General features: G+C 44.7%; 1 protein-coding gene across 1 annotated transcript in view; it reads left to right on the forward strand.

Annotated features, from left to right (window-relative positions):
• COL23A1 (collagen type XXIII alpha 1 chain) overlaps positions 1-13,672 on the forward strand; it is a 346,638-nt gene that overhangs the window by 10,471 nt on the left and 322,495 nt on the right. Inside the window, exon 2 of the mRNA XM_077824679.1 lies at positions 1,340-1,409. Coding sequence (XP_077680805.1) covers positions 1,340-1,409 — 70 coding nt within the window. The remainder of the gene's footprint in view (positions 1-1,339; positions 1,410-13,672) is intronic.

Genomic DNA, 13,672 nt, shown 5'->3' on the forward strand with positions numbered 1-13,672 from the left:
TAGCAAGGGAGATTTAGGTTAGATATTAGGAAAAGCTTTCTAACTATAAGGGTAGTTAAGCTCTGGAATAAGCTTCCAGGGGAGATCATGGAGTTGCCATCGTTGGTAGCGTCTAAAAACAAGTTGGACAAATGTCTGTAAGGCATGGCCTAGGTTTCCGTGTCCTGCCACAGTGTAGGGGACTGGACTTGATGACTTCTTGAGGTCCCTTCCAGCTCTACATTTCTATTATTCTATGATATATTGTTCCTCCTTTTATTTTTTTTTAGGCATACAAAAAGGTGTGGGGATAATTCCGTGTGGCATTCTTGGCCCTTAATTCCTATGTAATCCGATCCCTTGAAGTGGTTTTGTGCTTGCCTTGCAAAGGTGCCCCTCTTGGGGCACATAAGTCACTCTTCCAGTCATCCTACAAGAGGTGTTAGAGATTGAGTAGCACAGTAGACTCCCTTTGGAGGCTGAGAGCATCACCTTTACAACTTAAACCTCACTGCACTGTTATCATCCTGCATTGGATCTGCTGGCGGGGAGTGGGTGGGGGAGGTGTCTTATATAAAGTACTTGTAATATCTCTGGGCCAGATTCTGCCATGCTTAAGTAGTGTCTTATTTGGCAAGTAACTTCTTTGCTTTCCAAGGGGAAAGGTTTTACTCTCCATGAGTAAGGGTGGCAGACGGACCAATTTTGAATGTCTTGTGTATTATTTTAGAAGAAGCTATTGTTAAACTGAAAAGGAGTACTTGTGGCACCTTGGAGACTAACCAATTTATTTGAGCATAAGCTTTCGTGAGCTACAGCTCACTTCATCGGATGCATACTGTGGAAAGTTTAGAAGATCTTATTATATACACACAAAGCATAAAAAAATACCTCCTCCCACCCCACTCTCCTGGGCCTGGATTTGTGCTGGAAATGTCCCACCTTGATTATCATACACATTGTAAGGAGAGTGATCACTTTAGATAAGCTATTACTAGCAGGAGAGTGGGGTGGGAGGAGGTATTTTTTTATGCTTTGTGTGTATATAATAAGATCTTCTAAACTTTCCACAGTATGCATCCGATGAAGTGAGCTGTAGCTCACGAAAGCTTATGCTCAAATAAATTGGTTAGTCTCTAAGGTGCCACAAGTACTCCTTTTCTTTTTGTGAATACAGACTAACACGGCTGTTACTCTGAAACCTATTGTTAAACTGGACTGACAAAAATAGAGGTGGAGTTTTGTCCATAGCATGAAGAGGATTTGTTTTGTAATTTGGCCCTTTGTACGAATGCAGTGAGTATATATTTATTCTCTAAATATCTTCTTTTTTTTTTCTTCCCCCTCTCCCTCTGGACAGAAACTGGGTGAAGGATTAGCCAAGCTGCGGACAGTGCGAGAGGCTCCATCTGAATGTGTCTGCCCACCAGGTATGTGGAACAGTGACATCTTTATACCATTACCACCAAAGTTTGACTGTTGGTAAATTGTTGATAGTCTTACTGGATTAATACTGCCCACATTCCTCTTCTTTCTTTTAGCTGCTCCTTTATATTAAATGGAATATGCTAACGAGTTTAAATACCTCCAAAAATGAAGTGCCCTCTTCTGATCAACTGGATTAACTTTCCTTGGCTTGCATTTGTGTGTTTACATGACTATGGTGTTTGGGGCTTGAGTGGGGGAGCCATGTGCACTATTAAGTAACTGTTTTACTCTAACAGATGTACTGACCTTGTGCCCTACACAGTCCACTGAAAGACATTCAGAAAAAGACCTACCAAAACCTCTGCAGTTTAAACATCAGTGTGATAATTAAAAGCTGTATCACCACCTCCTTTTAAGATGCGAGAGTAGCTTCTCCAGCATTGCTCTGCATATGAAAACTCTCATTGGCTGTTTAAATTCCCTCACACAGTTTAATGAACTTCCTAGACAATCAAGATCTTCCTGTTTTGTTTTGAAAGAGCACCCTCTTTAGAAACAATAAACATCTTCAATTAGTCTGCGTGGTAATCACATTTACACAAATGCACTCGAAATATTCAGCTGTTGTAGTAAATCGTTTGTGATTCGCCTTATGGAGCATTTCTAATTTTTTTTGCACAGATGTGTTGTGAAGATGAGCTAGATTGGACAATGTTTGATGATGGAAAATGCACGGAAGTGCTAAATTTTCTTTAAAACATTTAGTCAATCATTATTGACTCAACATTGACTGTAATCTCTTTAGAACAATATGGAAAGCTTACGGTATGTAGAGCTGTCTGTACATTGTGCACGGAGGGATAATTTTAACATTTGAGGTCAAAAGCTTCCATATGAGTGTATTTTAGTCTTGTACAGAAATCAAAGTCTACCTAAACAGCACTGATTAAGATGAAATTACTTTTGTATAAAAAGTTGAAAGTTCCAGCATTTGAAAACCCAGTAGATAAAAAATGTATTCTGGGATTTTCCCAACACACTGGACAAGAAAACTATCACAGTCTGGCTCCCAGCATTATTCCTTACTCATGAGACAAAAATGGTGGTGTGTTTTTCCTTTTGCTGTTAAGCCTTAAAATTATACATAATAGCCTATAAAATATTTGACTCATGGCTCTTTTAAAAGCATTAATGCAATTGTAGTAATTGTATTTAATTTATTTGCTTGTGGTTAGCTAACGTGAATGGCCTTTATGCTCCATGTCTGGGCTGACTGTCTTGCAACCAGACTAGATTAGTTGAGAAACAAATCAGGGTTATTTCAGCCCATATCTGAATGTCCGGGAAAGTCTGGAAGAAAGGCCTTTTCTTTTTCTCATGCACATTTTGGCTCAGAGGAGGGAAAATTAACTTTATTCCCTTGGTGTTCCCAACTAACAATAGCTGACCTGATGCTCTTCATCTCTGTTCTGTGCTTTCCTTCTGCTGACAAGGCAAATTATCACCTTGGGACCAGAGCTGTTAAAGTCAGTGGGGCTCTGGGTGCACACAGCTCACTGCAGGATCGAGGTCTTGAGCTGCAAAATTTGTTAACCAGAGTACTTGTAATCAGGAAGGTACTGATGCCTGCTGAGTTAAGTGTTAAGCACTGAAAAATCCTTTTAAGTACAAAAGGCAACTGAGATCCAAGAGTCTCTTTTGTTGCATAGGTGAGCCACCACTCTGTTAAAGGGCCGATGGATTTGTTTGAATGAGTCGGGGGAAGATATTCAAAATAAGTATTCTATATGCTGGTCAAATACTTGTTGCAACTGTGGTAGAGTAATTTTGTAAGGAAAAAGAAAGAAGAAAAGCTTTTGTGAAGCGACTGGTGATACACAGTTACTGTGAACCTGCTACCAATCCTGACTCCCGTCAACCAATAATAATATTTCTACCTGTGTAGTACTCTTCCTCCAAAGAGATGAGTGCTTTGTTAAGTTGGTGGTGGTGACCACGCTTCCCCTTATATAAAACTGAAGATTTTTCAGTTTTGTCTGAAGTTCAGCTGACAGCCATTTTTATTTGTCGTAGCAGCCTTTCCTCCAATATTCTTTGCTGAGGAATATTAAATTCCTCTCTGACCCCTAGTTAAATACTCTGATCCTCAACAGTGCTGATCACCTGCAACTATCATTGAAGTCATCTGGAACTGCAGGGATAAGTCACATCTTTAGAAAGCTGTGGCCAGAATCTGTTCTCAGATCAGGCCTTTCTGCAGCAGTCAGGAGGTGCAAAGGGGCCAGAAACTGGCTGCCACTGGCCAGTAGAGAATTCCCCTGTAGGAGGAGAGTTGCTGGCTGGTGCGGGTGTGCTGGGTCTAGGTCAGGGATCGGCAACCTTTCAAAAGTGGTGTGCCGACTCTTCATTTATTCACTCTGATTTAAGGTTTTGCGTGCCAGTAATAACATTTTAACGCTTTTAGAAGGTCTTTTTCTATAAGTCTATAATATACATACAGTAGTTTAGTTATAAAGTAAATAAGGTTTTTAAAATGTTTAAGAAGCTTCATTTAAAATTAAATTAAAATGAAGACCTTATCAGTTTCGTGTGATCCTTGCCCTTCCTTTTCCTTGTTGAGTTTTTCAATGTCTGGCACCTCTTCGGATACTTTAAGTTGCACACTTCAAAGTGATTAGTTGTTCACCGGCTCAGAGAGGGATAGAGGACAGATTTCATGTGTGAAAATATCTGTTCACACAGGTATGTGGATCCAAATGCTGAAAGCATTACAATCGCAGTTTTCTTCAAACAGTTAAATTTCACTGGCAGGGACATCCAGCAGGTCAGAATAGAGGCCCCATGATCTCTCTTGGTAGCTTTGCAGATCTCCAAACTTTGATGCCCACAATTCTGAGCTTTTTAACTGAATGAGCTGCATTTTGAAATCTTCAACACCCATCCACTGAAATACAGACCAATCCAAGTCGCTTTCATGGAACTTTTCAGCTTTACTTAGAAAAGAAAGCATTGGGCCAAATTGCTGGAAATCTTGAAATCTGTCAGAAAATTCTGATTCCAGTTCTTGCAAGTAAATTCTAATCTCAACTTCAAACGCAGTGCACTGTTCCACGTGGCGTGATAGTGATGTAAGCAGCAAATCAGGACTTTAAAATATCCCAGTACAGTGGCGCTGGAACAATTTTTAAGGTGGGGGTGCTGAGCTGCGCCCCCTCTTGCCTCTGTCTGCACTCCTCACTGCCCCAGGCTGGGGCTAGTGGGCCACAGCTGGGGGCAGCTGTAGACACCCGGGCCAGCAGCCGGGTCCCTAGGCCAGCAGCAGAGCCCCCCGGACCAGTGGCCAGGACCTGGGGCCGGCAGTGGTCTGAGCAGGGCCGGCAGATGGAACTCCAGCTGGCGGACCGGACCCCAGGTCGGCAGCAGAGCCCCCAGGACCAGTGGCTGGGACCCGGGCAGTGTGAGTGCCACTGAAAATCAGCTCGGGTGCCACCTTTGGCACGCGTGCCACCGGTTGCCTACCCCTGGTCTAGGTGATTGGAGTTGGGGGACCAAAGCAAGGCAATCCTCCCCTTCTACAGAGTCAATTAAGGACCCTTGGTCAGTGGTGCAAGTTAGAGCTGCTTGGAAACTGCTCCAACTCTCGTTGGGGCCAACAAGCCAGAACTGAGTGGAACTCAGTCACAGGAGAGAATCAAGTTCATAGGCTTAATTTTACCCTTTCCAGAACATAGGCTAATGTAAGGTGATCCTTCCTTTTATTTGGAGCCGTATTTGGTTTTAAAGCAATACTTATGCTAGCTATTGTAACTTTATTTGCTATGTTTGGTATACGTTTGTGTTTCATGTAACTCTCCTTCTTCGCATCTTCTATACAAAGAGAACTTTTCTTGCTGTCCTCCCTGCCTTCATTATGAGGCTGGGACGCTGTTGCTTGATTGAAAACACTTCCTAAGCGAAACTGGCCAGGCTAGGGAAAAAGAACAATTCAGCCACATATAAAGATGTGAGAGCTGGAAAAACAATCTCCTGAAGGGAAGGGGTTAACCATGATAAACCATCAAGTTAAAAGAGACTCAGAGCTAATGTGACCCATGTCCTAGATATCATAAAATCACATGCAGGAGCCCTAAATCAGGGTTGAATGGTGGGATAGGACACCAGTTAAGCACTGATTGTGCTTTGACCAAATGGCTAATAATTTTCTAGATATTTTCATACGGCTTAATTGTTTTTGTTTTTTTAATAACTTGGCTTGTTTTATATGATCAGCTCAGTACTGATTTAAAAAAACTTTTAAAAATGGTAAGAATGAGTGACTCTAATTATAGAGTGTGTATGTGTGTGTGAGAAAATAAAATTCTTAATAAATAGAACCCCAGCAGGCTTTCAGTTGACTCTGTTCTGAAATAGAAAGTAGACAGTTGATCCACTGAGAGACACTTTTGTTATTGTCCATAGAGGTATCATTGGCCACCAGAGGGAGCCCATATTATTTCATGAATACCATAGAAACAAAATGAGAATGACAAGGAAAAGTAGCTCATGAAAAACCTTGGCTCAAGTCTATGATGCTAAAATGAGGTACATTCCTAGCTCCCTGCAAGGTCTGCGAGTTTACAGAACTTCATGAAAATCCAGCTTAATTTACATTTTGTTTTCATTTCTTCAACAACAACAACAAAAATTGCCTAAATGTGTGGCTAGAAATTTCTCCATAACTTGTTCAGCTCCATAACCTGAGTGTGAGAAGGTTGTTGCACAAGTTCCAGTGTTTGGTACCCTTGGGGCAGTACCCCTCACTGGCCAAGTTTAGTGCTGAGTGAATAGTAATGGTAGTGCTTGTTTTCCATCTTGGCTTTGTGTCACAACTATGACCTTTCATTTTTCAATGTCTCCAACTCCTATGGCTTTGGATACAGCTGTTTGTATTCAATCCAGAACTAGTAACAACCTCCTTACGTCAACTCCATGTGAAGCACCACCTCAGTTGGAAGATTTACTGGCATTCTCTGACTCATGCCTGTTATAATTTGCAGAGGCCTTTAACTCCTGTGTGCCAGTTTTTCTTTTTCTGGCTTGATCCTCATGTGGCCTCTATTAGATAAAATTTGGCAGGTGCAAGAACACTTGCTTGAAAGGCACTCAAGTGGTGGAGCTCCTAATAGCTTTTCAACTGATGCGTCCTTGGAGACAGATTAAAAAAGCAAAATGAAAACCCTCTGCTTTGTTCACTAACAGTTGTGAAACCTGTGGCTAATAAAAAAAAATCATTGTATTTTCATCCACAGTGGTTTGAAATATTTTGCCTGAAAGACCCCTTATAAATCTAATATTTGCCTTATGAGAAGTTTTTCTGCAGTACTAGTAATACATGAACTCTTCCAATCGGTGGTAACGGAGCCCTAAGAGCTTGAGATGTTAGATCATCTTAGAACCAAGCAAGTACTTCCTTTTAAATGCACAGATTTAAAAAAAACCCGAATGGTCACCTCGTATGTAGTTTAGACAGGGCCTTGAGTGCTGCACGTGTAGAAGATGACAGCTGCTTTGCTGGCAGAAGTAGAAGGCAGACATCTATGATATGTTGTTTCCGGTTACTGTCAGTAAAAGAAATGAAAGTTGGGCTGTGATGGAGGAAATTCCTGCACACATCCCCCTCAAAGAGTTCCCCTCTGACTGCTCTCCTGGAGACTGGGAGGAGGGTTCCTTCCATAGACTAGGTCTGCTCCCAAATCTGGCAGATCCTTTGACATCCATTGAAGGTCAGGGCCATCCATGAAGTGGCTTTTGTACACCACCTCATTTGCTATGTGTCTTGGCACACTTCCCCTGAGCCGTCTTCTCTCCCACACTTACCCAGAATCTCTGTGCAAGTTTCCCCCTGATGGCATGCTCCAATCTGTTGTGAATGGGCAGCCAGAGGAGTAAGACAGTTGTCCCCACCACCTCAATCATTCTTTGACCTCTGAGATGAAGGTGTCTGTATCACTGGTTTCTTTTGGAGTTGATGCTGCTCTATTAGACACTGGATTGAGATCTCCAACTCATGCCCAACAGCCATCAAACAATGATGAGTTTTGGAGACTGTCTGATATGTATCAACTTTGTTTTGATTCATTCATGCCTCTCTGAAGTGTAAGAGCAGTTCCACAATCACACAACAGTTCTGTCATCGATACATTCAAACAGGCAGAAGTACAGAGAAAAAACCTTAACTCACAATTTCTCGATTTCCATATGATAAAATTTTCTAGTCTTCACCTTGAATTAATGTTGGATTTTTGTGTGTGTATAACAAGCTGCATAAAATGTTCAGTATAATTGATTGGAACATCAAATTAATACATAAGTATTTCCTAATAATGTCTTGGCCACAAAAATTGTGGAATGGTGCTTCGTACCTGCAGGAGAGCAGATGGTTTTAATTGTCTAGAAATGGAACCGTGTGTGCCTAGGAAAGAAGATTAGGTGAATTTTAATACACCTCTGCAGGCTGAGTGGCCCCATACTATTTTCCCCTGTTGCAGAGCAACTTAATAGCTTGTGCTTTCCCTTCAAACATTTCTGGGATTTTTCTAGGAGCCAAAGGAAGCCTGGCACTTAACTCTCACTGAATTCGGTGGGATTTGGATGCTCAGTTCTCGCAGGCAACTTCAGAAATCCCAGCTATCATGCCTAAGCCTGTTAGGGTATGTCAACACTGCAATACAAGACCCACAGCTGGCTCATATCAGCAGACTTGGGCTCATGGGGCTTGGGCTGCAGGGCTATAAAATTGCAGTATAGGCATTCAGGCTCCAGCCTGAACGTCTACACTGCGGTTTTATAGCCCCACAGCCGGAGTCTGCTGACATGGGCCAGCCGTGGGTCTTCTCTTGCAGTGTTGATATACCCTTAAGGCAGGGGTCTCCAACATGGTGCCCGCAGGTGCCATGGCGCCTGCCGGGGCATTTTTGTGCGCCCACAGGACATCCCGCTGCCGAAATGCCGCCGAGAAGCATTGCCGTTTCTCGCCGTCGTTTCGGCGGCGGCGCTTATTGCTGCTGCCACTTCTCACTTCCCACAAGAAAGATTGGGGATCATTGCCTTAAGGTAGGATTTGGCTGTACAGAACTTATATCAGGTTGTAGAACAGTTAAGTGTACTAGTAGATCCTATGGCTCCCAGCTCATTGAAATACCTGGCCAGTAAAATCATCATTTTTGTTGAGCGGGGTCCTCAAACATCTCTTGCTATCTGAGCCTCCTAGGTTGTCTTCCCCACGTAAACATTGAAATGGAACTTCCCTAATTAGCAGAGTTCAAAGGTAATGGGGCTCATCTCATTTTTTTAGTGTTGACCACTCACAGACTTTACCCAACAGGGGGCAAGATGTTTACTGCTGAGTTTGCAGATTGAATTGAATTTTAACTAGCAGGGTCTCTGTTTATCTATGTTCTGCTACGCCAGGCTTCTAATATCTTTCCTGGGCTGTGTATATGAAAGATATATCCTTGTGTGGGTTTCAAAATCGTAATTTTTGATCACTTAAATGGACATAATAAAAATAATGAATGGTGCATCAAATGGAAAAAAAAATCTTGAATTTCCCCTTAAAATTCATGGGGTCCTATGCTCCTTTATTGTCTTTTTGTGTACTAGTAAAGTTGAATGTCTCAGATTTTTTTCCATTCTGTGAGATTGATTTCTCTGGAGCAGAGTAACGATCCCTAGCAAAACACAATATTTGTTTTTATTAATTCCCCAGTTAGAAAAAAACACACAGATTATCCCCCAATAAATCTTGCTTTTAAAACTCCACTTTTTTGTATTATTCCTCTCTACAGTAATTTCATCCATGTCTTGGCGTCTCCCTGCACCCCAACCTTCATTTCAGCAAGGTTCATCTTTCCGTTCCTCCTTTGCCCACTGGAGCATTAGGCAAATCATACAAAATTAGGTCGAATTTATAGAAGTTGGTTTTGTAGAAAGCATTTTTATACAGTTGATTGTGTGTGCCCTCACACAAATGCTCTAAGTGCATGTAGTCGGCGGAGCATGTCCACTGTACAGAGGCAACCGTCGACTTCCGGAGCATTGCACTGTGGGTGGCTATCCTGCAGTCTCCGCCGCCCATTTGAATTCTGGGTAGAAATCCCAGTGCCTGATAGGGCTAAAGCATTGTCGTGGGTGGTTCTGGGTACATATCGTCAGGCCCCCGTTCCCTCCCTTCCTCCGTGAAAGCAAGGGCAGACAATCGTTTTGCGCCTTTTTTCCTGAGTTACCTGTGCAGATGCCATACCACAGCAAGCATGGAACCCGCTCAGCTAACCGTCACCGTATGTCTTCTGGGTGCTGGCAGGCGTGGTACTGCATTGCTACACAGCAGCAGTTTATTGCCTTTTGGCAGCAGACAGTGCAGTATGACTGGTAGCCGTCATCGATGTAGTCCTGGGTGCTCTTCTAACCGGGCGCCTGGGCAAACATGGGAGTGACTCAGCTAGGTCATTTCCCTTGTTTCGTCACGTGGCGATTCAGTCCCGCACTGTCTTTTAATCTGCAGCTAGTAGAAGATGATGGCCAGTAATCATACTGCACCGTCTTCTGCTGAGCACCCAGGTGTTGACGATGGTTAGCAGTCGTACTGCACAGTCTGCTGCCAGCAAGATATATAATGATAGATGAAGTGGATCAAAACAAGAAATAGACCAGATTGGTTTTGTATTCATTTTCTCCTCCCTCCCTCTCTTTGTGAAATCAATGGCCTGCTAAACCAAGTTTTGAGTTCTGCCCTTGAGGGGGCCATTCAGTTTCTCACAAAGCCACCCCCTTTGTTGATTTTAATTCCCTGTAAGCCAACCCTGTAAGCCATGTCGTCAGTCGCCCCTCCCTCCGTCAGGGCAACGGCAGACAATCGTTCAGTGCCTTTTTTCTGGGCAGACGCCATACCACGGCAAGCATGGAGCCCGCTCAGATCACTTTGGCAATTAGGAGCACATTAAATACCACGCGCATTATCTAGCAGTATATGCAGCCCCAGAACCTGGCAAAGCAATACCGCGCAAGTAGGTCACGTCGGCGCGGTGACGTGAGTGATGAGGAATGGGGGGGAGGGATAGCTCAGTGGTTTGAGCATTGGCCTGCTAAACCCAGGGTTGTGAGTTCAATCCTTGAGAGGGCCATTTAGGGATCTGGGGCAAAAATTGGGGATTGGTCCTGCTTAGAGCAGGGGGTTGGACTAGATGACCTCCTGAGGTCCCTTCCAACCTTGATATTCTATGATTCTATTCTATGATTCTATGACATGGACACAGACTTCTCTCAAAGCACGGGCCCTGGCAGTGTGGGCATCATGGTGCTAATGGGGCAGGTTCATGCGGTGGAATGCCAATTCTGGCTCAGGAAACAAGCACGGATTGGTGGGACCGCATAGCGTTGCAGGTCTGGGACGATTCCCAGTGGCTGCGAAACTTTCGCATGCGTAAGGGCACTTTCACGGAACTTTGTGACTTGCTTTCCCCTGCCCTGAGGCGCAAGAATACCAAGATGAGAGCAGACCTCACAGTTGAGAAGCGAGTGGCAATAGCCCTATGGAAGCTTGCAACGCCAGACAGCTACCGGTGAGTCGGGAATCAATTTGGAGTGGGCAAATCTACTGTGGGGGCCGCTGTGATGCGAGTAGACAATGCAATCAAAGATCTGCTGATGTCAAGGGTAGTGACCCTGGGAAATGTGCAGGTCATAGTGGATGGCTTTGCCACAATGGGATTCCCTAACTGTGGTGGGGCCATAGACGGAACCCATATCCCTATCTTGGCACCGGAACACCAAGCTGGCGAGTACATAAACTGCAAGGGGTACTTTTCAATAGTGCTGCAAGCACTGGTGGATCACAAGGGACGTTTCACCAACATCAATATGGGATGGCCGGGAAAGGTACATGATGCTCGCATCTTCAGAAACTCTGGTCTGTTTCAAAAGCTACAGGAAGGGACTTTATTCCCAGATCAGAAAATAACCTTTGGGGATGTTGAAATGCCTATAGTTATCCTTGGGGACCCAGCCTACCCCTTAATGCCATGGCTCATGAAGCCGTACACAGGCAGCCTGGACAGTAGTCAGGAGCTGTTCAACTACAGGCTGAGCAAGTGCAGAATGGTGGTAGAATGTGCATGTGGATGTTTAAAAGCGCGCTGGTGCAGTTTACTGACTCGGTTAGACCTCAGCGAAACCAATATTCCCCCTGTTATTACTGCTTGCTGTGCGCTCCACAATATCTGTGAGAGTAAGGGGGAGATGTTTATGGTGGGGTGGGAGGTTGAGGCAAATCGCCTGGCTGCTGGTTACGCACAGCCAGACACCAGGGCGGTTAGAAGAGCACAGGAGGGCGCGGTGCACATCAGAGAAGCTTTGAAAACCAGTTTCATGACTGGCCAGGCTACGGTGTGAAAGTTCTCTTTGTTTCTCCTTGATGAAACCCCCCACCCCTTGGTTCACTCTACTTCCCTGTAAACTAACCAGCCTCTCCACCTCCCTTCGATCACCACTTGCAGAGGCAATAAAGTCATTGTTGCTTCACATTCATGCATTCTTTACTCATTCATCACACAAATAGGGGGATAACTACCAAGGTAGCACCAGGAGGGGTGGTGGAGGAGGGAAGGACAAGGCCAAACAGCACTTTAAAAGTTTAAAACTTTAAAACTTATTGAAGGCCAGCCTTCTGTTGCTTGGGCAATCCTCTGGGGTGGAGTGACTGGGTGGCCAGAGGCCCCCCCACCGCGTTCTTGGGCGTCTGGGTGAGGAGGCTATGGAACTTGGGGAGGAGGGCGGTTGGTTACACAGGGGCTGTAGCGGCAGTCTGTGTTCCTGCTGCCTTTCCTGCAGCTCAACCATACGCTGGAGCATATTGGTTTGATCCTCCAGCAGCCTCAGCATTGAATCCTGTCTTCTCTCATCACGCTGATGCCACCTTTCAGCTTCAGCCCTGTCTTCAGCCCACCACTTACTCTCTTCAGCCCGCCACCTCTCCTCCCGGTCATTTTGTGCTTTCCTGCACTCTGACATTGTCTGCCTCCACACATTCATCTGTGCTCTGTCAGTGGGGGAGGACAGTATGAGCTCAGAGAACATTTCATCACGAGTGCGTTTTTTTCGCTTTCTAATCTTCGCTAGCCTCTGGGAAGGAGAAGATCCTGTGATCCTTGAAACATATGCAGCTGGTGGAGGGGAAAAAAAAGGGAGAGTGGTATTTAAAAAGACACATTTTATAGAACAATGGCTACACTCTTTCATGGTAAACCTTGCTGTTAACATTACATACATAGCACATCAGCCCCTCTCTCCTCCCCGTGGCTAACAGCGGGGAACATTTCTGTTCAACCACAGGCAAACAGTCCTGCAGGAACAGGCACCTCTGAGTGTCCCCTTAAGAAAAGCACCCTATTTCAACCAGGTGACCATGAATGATATCACTCTCCTGAGGATAACACGGAGAGATAAAGAACGGATGTTGTTTGAATGCTAGCAAACCTACACTGCAATGCTCTGTTGTACAATGATTCCCGAGTATGTGCTACTGGCCTGGAGTGATAAAGTGTCCTACCATGGTGGATGGAGTCAGGCTGCCCTCCCCCAGAAACCTTTTGCAAAGGCTTTGGGAGTATATCCAGGAGAGCCAAGAATGCCAGGGCAAATTAATCATTAAACATGCTTGCTTTTAAACCGTGTATAGTATTTTAAAGGTACACTCACTAGAGGTCCCTTCTCCGCCTGGCGGGTCTGGGAGGCAGCCTTGGGTGGGTTCGGGGGGTACTGGCTCCAGGTCCACGGTGAGAAACAGTTCCTGGCTGTTGGGGAAAAATGGTTTCACAGCAAGCAAGCAGAGAGCTATCTACAACCTCATCATCATCAGCTTCCTCATCCCCAAAACCTGCTTCCCTGTTGCCTCCATCTCCATTGAAGGAGTCAAACAACACGGCTGGGGTAGTGGTGGCTGAACCCCCTAAAATGGCATGCAGCTCATCATAGAAGCGGCATGTTTGGGGTTCGGACCCGGAGCGGCCGTTCGCCTCTCTGGTTTTCTGGTAGGCTTGCCTCAGCTCCTTAAGTTTCATGCGGCACTGCTTCGGGTCCCTGTTATGGCCTCTGTCCTTCATGCCCTAGGAGGTTTTGGCATTTCGAAAAAAGGAACGGAGTTCTGATAGCATGGATTCCTCTCCCCATACAGCGATCAGATCCCGTACCTCCAGTTCAGTCCATGCTGGAACTCTTTTGTGATTCTGGG

The sequence above is a fragment of the Eretmochelys imbricata genome, chromosome 8, assembly GCF_965152235.1.
Source record: "Eretmochelys imbricata isolate rEreImb1 chromosome 8, rEreImb1.hap1, whole genome shotgun sequence".
Classification (NCBI taxonomy): domain Eukaryota; kingdom Metazoa; phylum Chordata; order Testudines; family Cheloniidae; genus Eretmochelys; species Eretmochelys imbricata.